Below are 18,075 nucleotides of genomic sequence, written 5' to 3' on the forward strand. Positions count from 1 at the left end.
TTGCTCCTCTGCTTCAGAAGCATGTTTTTATGCAGTCCAGAGCAGCCAGGGATTTGGGATCCTTCTCATTTTGCTACCTGGTGGTTGGAGGTGGTGCCTGTTAGGTCTATTTTTATTTTTTTTCCCCCAATGACATTATCATGGAGCAGCTGATTTGGGACATCAAGATCAAAATATGCAGCTGTACAAGCCCCATTACACCCCCACACTCAAAGCTAGATGTAGCATTTCCAGGATGCTCCAATATCAAATTCCTTTGAAAGCTTTAGGGGCACATCCAGCCAGTAAAACCATCAGCCAGAAACTAAAACGCCGAGAGATGAGTCCACTCCTCTAGACCTAGAGCATAGGAAAGCGTGGACAAGGTTCCTGCAGCTCCTGCTTTGGTCTCAGACCATTTAAACAACCACTTCTCTCCCCAGAGGTGACACAAAGACAGGCTGCTTCATTCAGAATGTGATTGATTATGCGTGAGTGCAAGAAAGCTGAGCAGTTCATAAGATGGCGAGCTGCATTCACCTTCCCAGGGACAGGAAAAAATAAGATTAAGACAGACAGACCCATTTTTTTAAATTTTATTATTTTATTTGGGTGTTCGCACTCGACGAGCCTGCCCCTTGCAGCACTAAGTACAAACATACAGCCTCCCTGTAAAAATGCAAGACACCTGCGTGGATAGGGTGGAAGGGCAGCTTGCCCAAATTAAAACAGCTTTGCACAACCATTTAAGGGTTCTCTGGGAAGCTGAGGGCTTTAAGATACCTCACTTTAATTGGCTTTTGTTACATAGAAAAATATAGATTCATATTTGATAACACGGGCATTCAATGCTGAAGTATGCATAGGCCTTCAGGATATTTTTAACATGGCTCTGCCCTTCCTTTCTCCCCTTTTTCTCCCCCTCAGGGCATCCCTACACAGCATGGGAGGTTTGTGCTGGTCACTGCACAGAGCTAAATTCTGTGGTTCTGCTCTGCTACCAAAATTTGTCACTAAGAGGAGTGAAAGAATCTGAAAAGAGTAGTCCAGAGGCAGAAAAGCAGCTCGTTACACAACCTCTTGCTTTCACAAATCCTAATCATTCAAGGGGTCACGGGTACAGAAGGCAAAGCTCACTCCTGTAGTGGAGGTACAAAGAGAGGTTGTGATAAGTGTCCTCAGGGATGCTGAGCCTTAAACTGATAAACTTGGCCTTGTAATTTCTCTCACCTTGCCCTTTCACCTTAAGTTTCCCCTGTGACCTGCACCAGGGTCTGTTAAAGATCATTTGCTTATGTCAGAAGGGGAAGAAAAAAAAAAAAAAAAGCCACACAGTAAAACACAAGACCAAGAAGCCAAAGCCAGGTAAAGCTGAGCAGCACTAGGTGAGGGCGAGAGGAGCAGGATCTCTCCACAACCATCTACAAACGCAGGCAACCTCGGTTCTGTTTTCTCCTCACCCTGCATCAGTTTTTTCACTGATGAGTTTCAGATGATTCCTAGGTCACCCAGGCAATAGTGGTATGATGAAAGCACCGATTTGATGAAAGCTGTGATACTGGTTTCCTATAAAATCTTCTTGCCCTGCTCAGTTACCACATTTGTGTCCTTTCTAGGTTGTAGGGACCCAGTGAGAGGGCAAAAGAAAATTTCCCTTCAGCCACCCTAACCTTAAAGCAGCTGCTCCAAGTAGGAGAGTGAAGCAAGCACTGGTGTGCAGCTGAATCAGGGAGACAACTCTGCTTGCACACCTGGAAGAGGAGCACGGCAGCTGATCCTGCTGTAAGAGGCAGCTAAAACCCTGCTCAGCTCACAGCCTTACCCTCTCATCTTATTCAGAGCCCAAAACACAGCACAGGAGCATTCTCCACAACCACAGCGAAGAACAAAGCAGAAAAAGCACAGTCAGAAGTCAAAATGACTGACAATAAGGGAGAAGAATCAGTTGTTTTCCCTTCCGACTCACCTTCAAAAATACAGAACTACTTCACAAATTGCCCACGAGTCAAGACAACCGTCACGTTACTGTGCCATGCTGGGCATTATTTCCAAAAACAGCTTTATTACAAACACTTCTGTTCATAAACATTTTTTAAAAAAAGAAGTCACGGAATCCTTTCTCCATTATTTTGGCAATTTGCATCTCTGCTAAAAAAACACCGAGGTTTTTGCTCACAGATGCTTTCCTGGCCCACTGACCTCCACGTGTTCTGCTGTCAGCATAACCTGCAGTTCTGGGCACGGCACAGAGGGAACGTTTGTTACAGACACAAATTTTTTTAGCCTGAACTACAAGTTTCACAGCACCTTTCCTGCTGGTCGCAGGCTTCGCTACCAGTTTTATTTCCCTCCCCTACAAAATCAGTTATTCCAGTCCTGTCCTGCCACTGCACCTACAGGCCAGCCTTGCCAACACGATGCTGTCGCTGCTTCTGTAAAACCTCAACCCCTCCAGCTCTCCCCCTGCCTTACCCGAGCTGCCTTTTATAAACCACAGCTGCTTTTCCCCCGTGGATTCCTAAAACGACAAACGGGCTGCACTGCTCAGGGTTCCCAGAACCTGGACATTCGTTTATTCAGTGCAAGGAGACGCCGCTGCTTATTTCCATGGCCTGTTCTGGAGGCTGCTCCTGCTGAATGAGCGGCTGGTGAGAGACCCCACGTTGGCAGCAGTGGTGGGGAGGCTGGGGCTGCTCCTCACGGTCGTTGCCTTGGAATCACGCCCTGAAGAGCCACGGTTAAGACGGCCTGGGGAAAAAAAAAAATAAAAAAATCAGAAATCCAGGTGAAAATGTGTGTGTGATGGAGCACTGCAACACAAGATGATTTGCTGCCCCTCGCTGGCTGTCCAGCTCTTACCCTAAACACACAAACCCTCAAAAAATTCAGGTTTTGGGGCAGTCTCAATCTAGCTGTGCAGGAACAGAAGGGCTAAGAGCTTGCCAAACATACTAATGGTCAGGAAAACCTAAAGGCATTCAAGCATCGTAGGCCTCACAGAACCAGAATTTTGTCATAATGCCATAAAAGATTTAATTTTGGGATCAGCACAGTGTAGTTCTTTCTCAGTTTGGAGAAAAAAAAACCCTCTCCTTCTCCCAGCTACCTCATGGAAAGAATTTGGCAAAGCAGGGAACTGCTGCAGGGCAGGCTCAAGGGCTACAGGATTTATCCTAGCATTCATCCTGGAGTCTTACTGGCAGTATCTGAAGGAATCTGCTCCTCTTCTAGGTAGTACTTAATCTTTTGTAGATCTTCTGCAGTAAATCTCCATTTATTCTCAGCACGTGTGGGTGGCGCTTTGGGAGCAGCCTTTTTTCGGGCGGATCCAGGGGGAGCTGCCCCCTGGCAGGATGGGGGGAGCGAGCCGGTGACGAGTCCTTCTGGGATCTTCTGTGCAAGGACTTTCAGGCCTGCAGACGGACAGATCACTTATCAGCTAAGGTGGGATCAGAGATTTGGGATTTTACCAGCAATGGGTGATCATCCATCCATTCCCACCCTCCAGCTCACAAAACCCTTGCTTTCATCCCACGCTGCCCTGTGCCCGTTGCCCCTTACCTCCAGATAACATGAACAAATTCTCAAAGCCCCTCTCACACATCGTCGTGGCAGCCTGGCTGGCCAGCCTCTCGTCGTCATCATACAAAATTATGATTTTTCCATGGGCATTTTTCTGAGAGGCAGAAGAGCTAAGGATTCGTTTGTAAACTCAGGGTGACCGTCACAGAAAGAAGAAGAGAGAAACAAGCAGGGATGGAGGCAGAGAGACTCCCTTTTTGATTTGCAAGTACCAGGCAGGAATGTATTCCCTTCACCTGTGCTTTAAGAAGTGATTCTTCAGTAGCTGAAGCTTGCCAGACACTGGAAGGACACAGCCTGATCCTCACTGCAGTGCAGCTCTGTGAACAATGTTTCAGTGCTGATTTGAAGACTGGTTAGTAACAGGCAACAGCAAGAGGCAATTTGTTGAAAATCTCCCCTGCAGCCCTCGCAAGCTTCCAATTTGGGAAGTTCTCAGCCTAATCCCAGCTAATAATCCTCTTTGTGCACTCCAGAGGGAAGCCAATCCCTATCAAGGTACCGAGAGGAAGCCAAAGGATTTGATCAGTGCCTCCCTCAAGAAGCTCAGCACTCCAGCAACAGCGTGGAACAGGCAAACGGCACAGAATTGCCTTCCAGCAGCCAGAGCCAAGCTCACAAAGTGCCAAAAAATTCAGGCAGCTCCCACTGGCACCAAGAGGCATTCGAGCTCTGAGGAACTCAAATCCAGCACCTGATGGCTGCAGCAGAGCCCCCCCCGATTAACCACAGCTAACAGAAAGAACCTCACCTCCTACTCTCCTTGGAGTCCCACGATTTTCATGGTTAAACTCTGCCCTGGTCACAGCAACTGCTAGAGCTGCAGCTTTTTGAAAGCCCTTGCCAACACACCCCCAATTTTATTCTTATTTTTCTGTTTGATTCCAGCACTTTATAAGTAAAGGATACATATTCCAAAATACTATTTGTATACGGGTTCATGGTTCTAGATAGCGTTGCGATAGGATATGAATAAGCTGCAGAGGAAGAAAAAAAAAGAAAAAATCATACACTTGCTGATCAATAACCCTCACACTCTGGAATACAACTGACACGGGCTGGTAAGAGAACAACAGATTTAGAAACCTGCTGACTAAGGGATTAACAGCAGATTGGTGCCCTCATCCTTTTCCAGGAGGGATGGGTGTGCTGGATGAGTGCAGAGAGGTTCTGCAGCCAAGGGATGTCCTCCTCAGGGGGGAAATATGAAGCCTGGCCTGCCAGCATGACACACAGAGCTGTGTGTGACCCCAGCTGACACAGGCTGTGGTGGGACTCCATCTCCTCACCTCCAACAATGTGACATTGGTCATAAGCATCTCGGTCTCTCACGTCCAGAAGCAGGAAGGGGCAGTCGGGGTAAGGCAGGTCTTTAGCCTCAGCGTCCTCTTTCTTTGGAGTGTCCTTTTCTATGTCCAGCTCGCCAACACCACTTATCACACTGCAAAAGGAAAGGCGTTATGCTGCAAGCCTCCCTCTGAACACTTTTGTGCCTTTTAACCAAAGTGCTTTTTGATCAGCTTCTCTTATAGCCTGTTTATGTTCTAATAGAGCACGACACCACATAAAAATGGAGAGAATCTATTTTGGGCTTGCCAGTACATTGTAAGAGACTGATTTTATTCGTATAAGAATAGACAGTACAGTGTCACTGTATGACCAAATCAGTCAAGTCCAGGTGTTTTACTCAGCACCCTAAGTAACTAGGGAACATTCTTTGAGGTGAGGGAAAAAAATTCTCCCTTGACAAGTGATGCAAAATGCAAATTGGAAATTCTTTTTCTAAGTCTCGGGACAATGCATTAAGATTGATTGGGAAGACGTTACTGGGTTTATAACAGTTTATAACATGGATCCTTGAGCTGAGGGAACTGGGCTGAATCCCACAAACGCATTTCTTTGTCAGCCATTCAGATGATCTAGTAGCAACAGCGTTGGGTTACAACCTCAAAACAGACTCAGATAGGAAAATCTGCTAACTCTCTATCTTAATTCCATCCTCAGACTTGCAAAAACGGGCTTTAATGAGAAAAAACAAACAAACAAACAAACAATATAAAGCCACTAATAGCAATTTAAAATAACCAGTGGGGTAAAACCAGTTATCTGCCAAGACAGAGTTGTGTTAACGTTATCATCAGGTACCTCTGCAGCGTGGACCGGTACGATTCCCCAGCTCCTGTGCTGTTTATGAACAGGACTGGACTGGGTGGTGTCCCACTGGGGCTTCCTTTCCCATTTGTCCCTGCCGAGAGTTCAGCATCTGCATCAGAAGCACCATCTGGGAAGAGAACGTGGCACCAAGAGTTAAAATGCTGCAGGAAACAAGCAGGTTTTAAGCCTGGTTTCTATTTTTAGTCTCAAAGTGCGTCTCAAAGACGGCCTTATCTTCATCCTCTTCTTAAAATGACTTACTGAGAGCCCCATAGGAAAAAATAAAGAGCCATACGATTTTTAAGAGCCCAAGATCTCACTTTTAAGCATTTAATGGAAATGTAAACCATGCAGCATGAGGTCTTTCCTATTTGCAAGCCTGCAAACAGCTGCAGGCCACAGATGATGCCATTTTTCTCCTTGATTAAAAGGACTTGCTGAGTAACTATGTCTGTCAGGGCACAGTTCAGCACATGACAGCGATCTACAGCTCTCTCTCTTTGTGCTCACAATAAATGTTGTTACCTTCCAGCTTGTGGATCTCCTCATTCGTCACTCCTAAGGTTTCATCAGATAGAGAAGCAACCTGGATGACCTGCAGGAAACAAAAGCAAGCAACAATGCCTCGATACACACACACTGGTGTCACTGAAAGACAGCAGGGATCATCTTAAGGAAAAATAATCCTCCAGCCAAAACGCCTTTAACTCAGCGTACCTGCTACCGGACTTCAGGGTCAAACACAGTTGGGGATTTGAGGTCTGCACTGCAGGTCTGCCTTTTTTATTAAATGGAAATTGTACCAAAAAGAAACAACAAAACCTTAGGGCAAAGAACAGCCAGCTAGGCCGTGCTGGCAATATCAGATGTGTCAGATGTCTTCTGACATTTACAAAGTTCAGTCACTTACAACAACTGAAACATTTCAGAACATATATCCTGGAGAAAACCTCAAACAGCTGGTATAAGCGGCCTGTGACAGCAGACCTACAACACTCCCATAATAAATCAGTTCATCCCAACAGTGGGAGTCAGTTTTGGTCATGACAATCCAGTGTAACTGAAGATATAATCCAGCAGAAGCCTGCTCCTTCAGTATTTGCAAGCTTAGCCTTCCCTTTTCCCTTTACTCCTTAGAAGAAAGCCTGTCTTTTTCTTGTTTTACTGTTTTTCTTGAACCAGTATAAGAAACGCTCTGCTCTATTTGCTGATCGTATTTATTTTTAATATTTTGCTTCATTAATTAAAAGCTATACAGAAAGCTTTGAAGCCTCAACCTTTCATATTCTGCAGTTACAACTGCAGTTAGGGAGGGTTTCAGGCTGGGGCTACTTGACCCAAAGCTCAATGAAATCAGATTTGAATACTACTTTATGTGGTCCTTTTCTTCTGTAAGAGGCTTGAAGATCCTCTTAAGTGAATGGAAAAAAAAAAAAAGACAGCAAACAAGAAAACAAATAAATAGGGAACAAATTCCAGAACCAGAGTTATCGCAGCCTTCAATTTGCCATTACAGGAGTTTGCTCTAAAAATTTTGGCCTGTGCAGGAAATAGGAAAATAAGAAGGTGCAGGAAAATCCAATTACAAAATAATTAAATACTGTAAAAACTTACATAACTACACAGAAGGCATTAAGCAAAGCAAGCACGCTGTTCACAAGAGGGAGCTTTCAGCAGTCAGGGAGAAGAGCTATACGTACCAACTGGGCAAAAGTCGTCACTTTCAATCTTTTAAACAGCTCATCCTTTTTGTATCTGTAATCTTGAAAAACAAAAAGAGAACAGTGAACATTTTGAAGCAATTCTCAGCTTTTGCAGATGCCAGGTGACAGGCTTGGTCTCAGCTATTTTTGTAGGCTCTTAACGTGTAAGATTTCAGGGCAGTAAGCTAAGCTTGCTCTGAAGGATCAGAGCAGCAAACCTAAAGGCCTCGTGAAAACTCCTAACAGACAGAGATCATGTCCAGGTACAATTAAAACGTAGAAGGCAGATTTAGTTGCTTTTACATTCTAGTTTTACACCTCTTAGTTTGGGCTTTCTGTTCTCACTGAGGGAAGGAAGCAGCTTCATGAATTTACCCCCTCTGCCGTTCTTTGAAGCCCACTATGACTGCAAACTCTTCTATTAAAAGACTTAATTTACTCGAATTTTTAATTGTATGCATTTCAGCAGAATCAGAGCATGGGTATACCTCAGCCTCAGCTTTTTAAACTACTAAGCCCAAGTATTATACATGTATATTTAATCTTACTGATAAAAATGGTCCAGGTTTTCTTGCTTTACCTGCCAATCAAATTCCAATTCCTGTGATTTGTTAACACACATTTCTAAGGAAATGTCTTTGTCTTCTTAAGCCTGAAAACCAAGTGGGCTGTTGGAGCAGCTGGCAAACCACCAGAGCAGGGATTAAGGGTGCTAAAGAAGCGATGACAAGGATGGAAGCACTGAGATACTTGAGATGTGTAAGAACCAGGAGCCTTCAGGTGTGAAGCAAGAGGGTGTATGCAGTAGGAGAGGGAAGCTAAGGCAAGTATCAGTAGGAACATCTTGATATGAAAGAGCCTCCCCAGGGAGATAATGGAAGTCCCATCCCTTGGGAAGTTTACAGCTAAAAAGAAGACATCAGGGAGGGCATGAAGGAAAAAAATATAAATATATAAACCTGTCCTGTACTGGCAAGGAAAGGCAAAGAAGATGAACAAGATTCCTTCAGTACCAGGCGTGGTGGCTGTAACAAAGCTCTGCGTGCAGCTCTTTAACCCCAGAGAGCCAAGCTCCAGTCACCCTAAGCTCCCTAAAACCCACAAAATCGCTCCTCCTTTCTCCCCTCCTCATTTACCAGGCTCCAGCCCTCAACTCCCAGGTTTTTATTTTTTAAAATAAAAAAAATCCTTTGTGTTTTTCTAATATCTTAACTGCTGGAGGGTATTCCCAACTGCTCTCTCCCCAGCTGTTCAGCTAAGAGGGCTGATAACGCAGCCCAGGAACTTACCAAATCCAGCCAGTTAAGCAGCTCTAAACCCTGCCATCTGCTGAACGCTCCACAGCTTAACCAAGGGAAGATGGGGGGAAGGGGGAGAGGCTCCAATCCATACCCCTGTAATTGCCACGCAAGCAGCAGCCCCAAAATTGGCTCAGGGAAACCCTCAAGATGAGATATTTATAGAAAAGAAGCCAAGTGGATGCTAGAGGCTGGAATTTCTTCCTGGTTACAAGGGGCAGTGAGCAGCCTGAAAGAAATTCTGCTTGGAGAGGATTCTCCCTGCACACAGTCGAGAGGCACTGAGATATTGTGAGCTTTTCCCTCTAGTTTTTTAATTCCCATCTCTTAAATACACTCTCTGCAGAAGCAAAACAATTAATTTTCAGCATTCAGAGCAAGGAGAGTTCCCAAATTCAACATCCTGCCCTATTTGATTGTTAGGCCCACGAAGAACTGAACGTGCTACTACATTTGTCTGAGCAAATTCAGTGCCCATCCAAACTAAGCCAGTGTGTGCTGTCCATTTCAAACCACATCTGAAGGACAAAATGAGGTTTCAGAACATCAAATAGCTTCAAAATGATCCTCGTGGTCCTTGCAAAACTGACTAGTCTCAAGCCTGAAGCTCAGGTTGTTAGAAACTTCCTCTGTAGCTCAGAATCAATCATTATTTCAGCTGCCCAACACAAAACCCACACGTAGCCCACAACCAAATGATTAAAAATCCCCATCCACAGGCAAAAAGAGCTTGAGCCTTGTGGAGAGCAAGAAATTATTTTAATTTAGAGGGAAAAATAGATGGAAACACGGAAAAAAAGCTGCTATTCCTAAGCCTGACCTGGAGCAAACCCCCTTGAATGCTCGGAGCTGCTACTTCCAAGCAAGAGCAGGTACCTGGTGCTGTCCTGGGAAGTCCGTTTGGGTTTTCTGACATTTTGCTCCAGAAAATGGGTCTCAAGCCACGATTACTCTGTTGTATATTCAGAGAAGTTCTTCTCCGTGCTTCAGCAACGCCAGAGAAAGGGAAGAGACTTGGTGCCTCTCAAGCCAGCCCTCCAAAGGACAAATAATCGGGGTTCCAGCTGCTTTATTTTTGATTCCACGGCAGGCTCACGGTATAAAGCCTCTCTCTCACGTTACCCAAGGAACAGAGAGCTGACTGTGCTGGGTACCCAAAGCTGAGGCCAAACGGTGTCATCTACCCATGAGAAATCAAGGGAAGGGAGTTTCTAAATTGCCTGGGAACACAAGGTGCCCATTCAGCACCACCGTAATGAGAAAGCTTCTGCCGGGCTCCAAAACCCCGCTGAAACAAGAGATCTCCTGCACGAGATGAGATCAGATTCGCAGGGGAGATTTCAAACCAACAACAGGCAACACAACAAGATTTCCAGGGCAGATAGAGAGCGACGGCGAGCCGGCGTTGGGGGCTGAAACTTTAGCCAGGTTTTGGAAAAAGGAGGGCATTTCTCTGCTGACTTTCCCAGAAGCAAGCAGCAACAAAGGGCCATTCTGCAGGAAACCCGGCACAAACGCGCCCTGTGACCTCCCTTTCAACCCCAACCCCGTTTTTAGGAGCACAGTAAGCGGGTCTAGGAACTGAAAGCGAGCATTCAAAAATCCTAATTAATCCCCGTTAATTACGAGGTGTTTTCTTTCACCTCAGTAAACGCACCCTGTGGGTTCAAGAGCTTTCTGGCTCTCCGTGTGAAAATAACCCTGACAATAGCTGAAAATAAAGCAGCGAAACATTTTTAAAAGCTTATTTTCAGGAGGAATACAGCCACAAATAAAAGTCAGCTGGGTTTTCAATAGCCCAAATAACCCAAAGCCTTCAAAACCTTGGTGGTGCTGGTAAAAACTGATGAGGAATATAGGAAGGAGCTTGTTTAGCTCCTGTTTTGTAATATTCTGACTAAGTGTGCTAAAATTATATGGAAAAGAGACCTCTCAGACCTGTCTGTCTCCTACCTTAAGTTAAATCTGTAGTGTCTTACCAGAAGGAGAGAGAGAGAAAAAAGCTACTTGAGATACTCACTTCTTTTGATCTCCTCCAACTTCTCAATGTATTTCGTTAAGCTGCACCCTGGAACAAGCATCAGTTACAAATTATTAGTGGTTTTCTTAAGCTACAAAGTCTTCAGCCTTGGTTTCGAAGGAAGGGACCACACGAGAATAAAACAGTTCAGTTGAGAGGGACCCACAGCGATCATCATGTAAAATGGCCCGACCACTTTGGGACTAACTGAAAATTAAAATCATATTAATGAGGGCATGACCTAAATGCCTCTCCAACACCAAAAGCCATGGGGCACCAGCCACCTCACTAGGAAGTGCCCGCACTGTCTCTGGGGGCACACGGTGCTCTGTAGGTCAAAGCCTCTGCCACTACCTAAGCCTCCATATCTTAACAGAGTCTGAAATCACCATCCTGTGTCTGAGGAAACCAAAATCAGGACCTTGGTACCCAAATCCTGCCTCTGACACATTGCTTTGAGTGCAAACGTGGCCATGCAGCCCCTTTCCTAACAGCTTTTCGGGTACTATAGGCAAATTGGATAAAATTTGATCACTTCTACAGTGAAAAAAGCTCAGCACAAACCCTCCAAGTAATTATTTTGATTTATGCCTTTGTTAAGTTATTAGTTAAGGCAAGAAAAGCTCACATACAGAAACCGTCACATCAGAACCTGACGTAAATAATAAGGGAAGACACAACAATGGCAACGAGAGTTCTGAACTGACTGCGTGGGGTAAAACATGGCCAGTTTGGGGCAAAACACCCCAGGCAGTGTATCCATTTGTGCTCTCTTACACCCGTGCCCAGTGTTTTCACCCCCCCCAATTCCACTTACCGGTATCGAGGCGGGTTTTTATGTGCTGGTACTTGGGGTTCTGAGGGATGCGCCTGGTTAAATACTGTTTTAAAAGGGAAAAAGAGAGACGGGGGTGTCAATGCACAGCCACGCATCCGCTTGGAAGGCTGAGAGCCTTTAAAAAACCGGCAGAACAGGCAATTTTAGGAGCTCCGAGACCATTTTAAGAGCTCCAAAAGACAGAGAAGGGAACAAGAACGTGGCCACCGCCCCAGGCAAGGCCAGACCCGAGCCCTCAGCCCCTCACCACAGCGCCTACAGGCCCCGGGGGCCGCCAAAGCCCCAAAAATCGCATTTCTACCCCCAAACCCGGCCCCGCTCCCCCCGAACCCTCCCCAACGAGCCCCAGCCGAGGTCCCCTCGCCTCACGGGAGGAGGATGAGGAGGGGAGGAAGGCTCCGGGCCGCCCCACCTCAGGCTGCCCGCCGCTCCTCCTGCCCGACATCTTGCCGCCGCCGCCGCTCCTCTCCTCTCCCTCACCCTCCCGCCCAACCCGACCCCGCAACAACCCCTGCCCCGATTGGCCGCCCGCCCCCGCCGCGGCCAATCGGACGCCGCCGTTCGGGCCCTGACGCCGCTCAATCGTTGCCAGGCAACGGGGGGAGACGCCGCGGCGCTGAGGCCACGCCCCCTGGAGGTGGTGGGCGGGGCCTGGCTCTCCTCAGGGAGCGCGTGGCGGGAAGGGGGGCTCGGGGGGCGGGGCTTGGTGGTGGGCGGGGCTCGGGGGCGTGGTTTGGGCTAAAAGGGGCGTGGTTTTCTGGAGGAGGGGCTTGAAGTGGGCGGGGCTTGGTGGGGGCGGGGCTTGGGCTGCCTCCGGCCTCCAGGTGGGGCCGCGCTGGGGCTGGGGGGGGGGTTATGGGGTCGTGGGGGGGTTATGGGGGGGTTATGGGGTCATGGGGGGTTATGGGGGGGGTAAGGAGGTAATGGGGGGGTCATGGGGGGTTATGGGGTTAGTGGGGGGTTATGGGGTCATGGGGGGGAGTTATGGGGTTATGGGGGTCGTGGGGGGGTTAAGGGGTAATGGGGGGGTTATGGGGTCATGGGGAGGTTATGGGGTCGTGGGGGGGTTATGGGGTCGTGGGGGGGTTATGGGGTCATGGGGAGGTTATGGGAGTAATGGGGGGTTATGGGGGGTAATGGGGGGGTTATGGGGTCGTGGGGGGGTTATGGGGTCATGGGGAGGTTATGGGGGTAATGGGGGGTTATTGGGGGGTAATGGGGGGGTTATGGGGTCGTGGGGGGGCATGGGGAGGTTATGGGGAGGTTATGGGGTCATGGGCAGGGGTTATGGGGGTCATGGGGGGGTTATGGGGACGTGGGAGGGTTATGGGGTCATGGGGAGGGTATGGGGGTAATGGAAGGGTTATGGGGGTCATGGGGGGTTATGGGGGCAGTGGGGGGTTATGGGGGTAATGGGGGGGTTATGGGGACAGGGGGACATGGGGGGGTTATGGGGTTAGTGGGGGGGTTATGGGGTCATGGGGGGGGTTATGAGGTCGGGGGGGGTTATGGGGACAGGGGGACATGGGGGGTAATGGGAGCAGTGGGGGGTTATGGGGTAATGGCGGCGTGGGGGGGTTATGGGGGTATCAGGGGCATGGGGGGGTTCTTGGGGGTGTGGGGGGTTTATGGGGATGGGGGGGCATGGAGGGGTATGAGGGTAATGGGGGGCACGGGGACATGGGGGGGTTATGGGGGTAATGGGGGGATTAAGGGGGTAATGGGGGCATGGGGGGGCTATGGGGATTTTTGGGTTATGGGGGGGTTATGGGGACATGGGGGGTTATTGGGGTATCAGGGGTATGGGGGTATTGGGATTTGGGAGGGTTCATGGGGATGGGGGTGTTATAGGGACATGGGAAGGGCTATGGGGACATGGAGCGGGGTATGGAGGTAATAGGATATGGGGGGGTTATTAGGGGGGTATTGGGGATTGGGGGGGTTATGGGGACATGGGTGGGGACATGGGAAGGGTTATGGGGACATGGGGAGGGTTATGGGGACGTGGGGAGGGCTATGGGGTCAACAGGGGGGGGTTGTTGGGTTATGGGATGGCTTATGGGGATGGGGTGGCTATGGGGCCACGCTGGGTTGGGGCTATGGGGGCGGACTAGGGGGCTGCTCTGAGCCCACGGGGGGGGGATTATGAGGCTTTTGGGGATGGGGCTTATAGGGTGAGTGCCCCGGGGTGCTGTGGGGCCGGTCCCACAGTTCCCCACCGCCTCCCCCGCAGGATGAGGGGGCGCTGGGTGTGGGTAGGGCTGCTCGGCGTCCCCCTCCTGGCCCTATACCTGCACCTCCCGCCCCCCCGGCTGTCCCCGGAGCTGCTCTCCTGGCGCTCCTCCGGGGCCTTCTTCACCTACAAGGAACGCAGCATCTTCTACAGAGGTACCCGCGACCCCTTTTTTTTTGGGGAAAAACGGGAGATATCGGGGCTGAAAACCTCTTTTTTTTGTCTTTTGGGGTTTTTTTGTTGCCCCCCACCCCAGATTCAGCCGGCGCCGTGGGCAGCTCCGACGTGGTCGTCCTCCTGCACGGCTTCCCCACCTCCAGCTACGACTGGAGCAAGGTTAAAAAGGGCTCTGCGATGCGGGATCCTTCCTTTCCCGGCACTTTTGGGGTGAAATTTGTGGGTTTTCTTAATTTTTGGGGGCGTTTTTCCCCTCCCCGCAGATCTGGGAGGGGCTGACGCTGCGCTTTCGCCGGGTGGTCGCCCTGGATTTCGTCGGGTTCGGCTTCAGCGACAAACCCGTGAGTATCGGGGCGGGAGGAACCCGTTCCCCTTCACATCCCAAATCCCTTCCTAAAAACAGAATGGGATCTTTTAAAATCAGAGGGGGTGAGGAGCTTCCTCGTGCCCCCAAATCTTGGTTTTGGGGTGCTTCCAAAGCACTCCTGGTTCCTTTTGGGGCTCTACCAACCCAGGACGCCCCGACTGCTCGCAAATCCCTGCCCTAAACCCCAAACTCTTCCACGGGGGGCTTTGTTTTGGAGGATTTGGGGTTTTTTTGAAGCCCTCACGGCCCCGTTCTTCTTGGCAGCGACCCCATCGCTACTCCATCTTCGAGCAAGCCAGCATCGTGGAGGGGTTGCTGCGCCACCTCGGCCTCCACCGCCATGGGATCAACCTCGTGTCCCACGACTACGGCGACACGGTCGCCCAGGAGCTGCTCCACAGGTCCCAAAAACCCCTTTTGGGACCGTCCCCCGCGCCGCGTCCCCAAAAAGCCGAGTCCCCCTCCTCCTGCTTTTACGGCTGAAAGCGAAAAGGCTGGGACGGGGGGCGTTGGGTTTCGTCCCGAATCACGGCCCGGGTGGGGGGTTTGGGGGATCCCGTGCATCCCATCGCAGCTTTTGGGGTCTTTAAAATCCCTCCCCAAATTTTTCCTATTGATCTGGGGTGGGGTTGTCCCCAGGTATGAGCACAACCGAACCGGGAGCATCCTGATCAAGAGCCTCTGCTTATCCAACGGAGGTGAGCTCGGTTTCGGGGTGACGTTTGGAGAGAGGTGACCCGGATGATTTGGGGTTTTGGAGCCCATCGGGGTGGGGTCAGGCGCCCGCCCTCCTTCCCTAATTAATTCCGCCACGGGGAATTAATAAAAAGGATTGCTGAAGGGGAGGAGAGGGGATGTGGCCTCACGGTTCTGCTCTCCGAAATATTTCCAGGTATTTTCCCCGAAACGCACCGGCCCCGGCTCATCCAGAAGGTGAGCGGGGTGGAAAAAAATGCTTTTAGGGTTTTAGGATTCGCCCCCCTGGCTGACACCGAGAGCGATGCCTGCCCGCTTTCTCCCCCTGCCCCAGGTCCTCAAGGATGGGGGCCTCCTGGCCCCCGTCATCACGCGGCTGATGAACTTCTTCTTCTTCTCCAGAGGGTGAGTTTGGGGTTTGGGAAGGCAGGAATTGGGGGAATTTGGAAAGGGAGGGATCCCCGGGCTCTGTCCTAGTAGAGATTTACCCCAAATCTGAGTGGCCTCGGTCCCATGAGCCATTCCCGTTGGGTTGGTAGTGTTTAATAACCACGTGGCTTTCCTCCGCGCCCTACAATCCTCCTCTCCCGCGTGTGCTCCACCTTATGGGGGGTAAAAAAAACCCTAAATCACTCCCCATATGGCACACGACCAAATAAATCCCTTCACCGGCTGTTACGACCCCTTTTGGGGTGCTTTTGGGGGATGATTTGTGGCTCCCGAGGGATTCACGGTGTAGGGTTGGGAACGCTCGTGGCCGAGCCGTGAATTAATGGGGCTGCTGCCCTCGTTCCCGGGACCCTCCTCAGTCTTGGGGCCGTTTTCGGGCCCTACACGCAGCCCTCGCAGGCCGAGTATTGGGATATGTGGGCGGCGGTGAGGACCAACGACGGCCACCTCGTGGTTGACAGGTGAGCTGGGATTTCCGTGGGAGATTTTGGGGTCGGCACCAGCAGCGCGCCTCGGGGCTTAGAGGGCTGGGCAGGGGGTGCTCGGAGCCTCTGGGTGCTTTTCGGGGGCTTTGGGGTCGCTTAACCCCAAAAAAAGATGTGGGGTGTGATGGAGGAGCAGCTGGGAACGGGACAGGGGGGTGATGTCGCATGGTGGGGACAAGAAACTGATGGGGAGAAATCTGAGGGCACGGCTTGAATTTTTGGGGTTTTGTTGACAAGCGGAGCTCAATCCGGCTCTCTACAATTTTGGGGTTTTTGGAAAGACCCCAAGCTGGTGGTGTGAGTTTAGTGGGGCTGGTTTTTGTCCTGGCCAACATGCAGACTCCTCTCCTCCTGCTGCGGAATCCAGCCGAACCGCCAAACACAATAAGGCCCAAAATAAATAAAATCCGGCTCTCCCAAGGGCTCACCGGCCCCCAAATAGCTCCAGAACCCCAAAACGCCGTGATTTTGGTTTTTGTTTCTGCTCCTGGGAGGCAGCTCTGGGCTGTGCAGGCACCTGGTGGTGTTTAAGATGATAACGACGGGCTCCCCGTCAGTATTTTGCAGTACATCAACCAGAGGAAGAAGCACAGAGAGCGCTGGGTGGGGGCTCTGATGGCCACCTCCGTCCCCTGTGAGTAGGATTTTGGTGTTCTTGGGTTTTTGGGGAGGGGATGTGGGGAATTGGGCCCGTTTACTGCAGGTGCTGGCTCCTTCCAATCCTTGTTGGAGCCTCTTGGGATGAAAATGAGGAAAAAAAAAAAGCTCGAGGAAAAAAAAAGCTCGAGGAAAAAAAAAGCTCGAGGAAAAAAGCCCTTGGGGCTTCTGGTTTGCACAGCCCCGTGTGCTGAGGGCTTGGGGCCCTGCTGGAAGTTCCCCGAGCTCCCTACTGGGGTTTTTGGGTCCAACGAGCCTCCCCGGCCCCGTTTTGGGATGTTCTCAGCCAATAAAAGCTCCGTTTGTGCCGTTTTCTTGCAGTGCATTTAATCTACGGGCCCCTGGACCCTGTGAATCCGCACCCGGAGTTCCTCCAGCTGTACAAGTAAGGCGCCGCCACGCAGCTGGGGTTTCGTTTCGAGGGGGATTTTTTGTCTCCCTTTCCATCCGGGCTGGTTTTTCTCCCCACCTGTAACCCACGCAGCCGGGCAGTTGGGAAGCTTAGAAATCGTTCCCTAATTTTAGGCATCAAAGTCCCAATTCTCAGTCGCAGCAATCACAAAAAAATCACATCAGAGAGTTCAGATTTATTGTCTGAGTTGATTTTTTTCCTCCTGTGGACCTGAATTAAGTCCAAGCACGTGGACCAGAGGCCGGGTGGAGCTGTTACAAGTTCTTGGGGTTTTATTTTGTGCTAAAACCACGTTACAGACAGCGCCCCAACTGCACAGGAGCCTGCTGGGGTTGCTGTGCTTACCCCTCGCTGCGTTCTTCCCCCAGAAAAGTGCTTCCCGCGTCCACGGTGTCCGTGCTGGATGACCACATCAGCCACTACCCGCAGCTGGAGGATCCAACGGGCTTCCTCAACGCCTATCTCAGCTTCATCGACTCCTTCTGAGCTGCTCCTCGCTCTCTGCTGACGAGTCAGGCTTCAGGGGCAGGAAAAAAAATGATTATTTTTTATCCCCGGATCAATACTTGGCACTGCTTCGGCTGCCAACCTGCCGTGTGCACACAAATCCTTGGAGCAGCACCAAAAATTGAGCCTGCAGGGAGGCGTGGACAAAATCAGCCCTAAGAGTTAGAGGATGCTGAAATGCCAGAAAGAAATGCGTGGCAGAACTCCCCTCCCAAGGAAATCACAGCCAGGTCTTTCTTTCTCCTTTTCCTTCCCAATCTTTGACAGCTTTAAGCCCCAAAAAGCTTCAGGGTTTTGCAGCGTTACCTGACATAAGGCTCAGAGAAGTGTTAGGCCAGAGTAGAAAGGGAAAAACCTTCACGGCTGAAGTATAGTTTCTCTATAAATTGATTTTTGTCTCCTCTATCTCACGCAAAATCTTCAAAAAACTGTGTTTGCTGCAGGTTTGGGGTGTTTTTTAACTGCTTTGTTTTAAATTTATTAGCAACCTTTAAGAATAAGGGGCTTCTGCTGAGTA

At 49.9% G+C, this 18,075-nt stretch overlaps 2 protein-coding genes across 2 annotated transcripts; one reads left to right on the plus strand and one right to left on the minus strand.

Annotated features, from left to right (window-relative positions):
- Positions 1–568: 568 nt before the first annotated feature.
- On the minus strand, positions 569–12,033 carry CEP41 (centrosomal protein 41). The gene is made up of 11 exons (XM_032197020.1): positions 11,987–12,033; positions 11,554–11,617; positions 10,737–10,784; positions 7,416–7,477; positions 6,241–6,310; positions 5,707–5,842; positions 4,851–5,002; positions 4,471–4,538; positions 3,541–3,655; positions 3,177–3,392; positions 569–2,727 (listed from the first exon to the last, which is right to left on the minus strand). The coding sequence occupies exons 1-11, from the start codon at positions 12,017–12,019 to the stop codon at positions 2,579–2,581; spliced, it is 1,113 nt and encodes a 370-aa protein (XP_032052911.1). The 5' UTR covers positions 12,020–12,033; the 3' UTR covers positions 569–2,578.
- Positions 12,034–13,808: 1,775 nt separating this feature from the next.
- On the plus strand, positions 13,809–18,074 carry MEST. Its single transcript, XM_032193932.1, has 11 exons — positions 13,809–13,962; positions 14,064–14,143; positions 14,248–14,325; positions 14,616–14,752; positions 14,991–15,049; positions 15,244–15,284; positions 15,382–15,452; positions 15,857–15,958; positions 16,540–16,616; positions 16,961–17,024; positions 17,420–18,074. The coding sequence occupies exons 1-11, from the start codon at positions 13,809–13,811 to the stop codon at positions 17,535–17,537; spliced, it is 981 nt and encodes a 326-aa protein (XP_032049823.1). The 3' UTR covers positions 17,538–18,074.
- Position 18,075: the final 1 nt, after the last annotated feature.

Source organism: Aythya fuligula, chromosome 1 (genome assembly GCF_009819795.1).
Source record: "Aythya fuligula isolate bAytFul2 chromosome 1, bAytFul2.pri, whole genome shotgun sequence".
NCBI lineage: Eukaryota > Metazoa > Chordata > Aves > Anseriformes > Anatidae > Aythya > Aythya fuligula.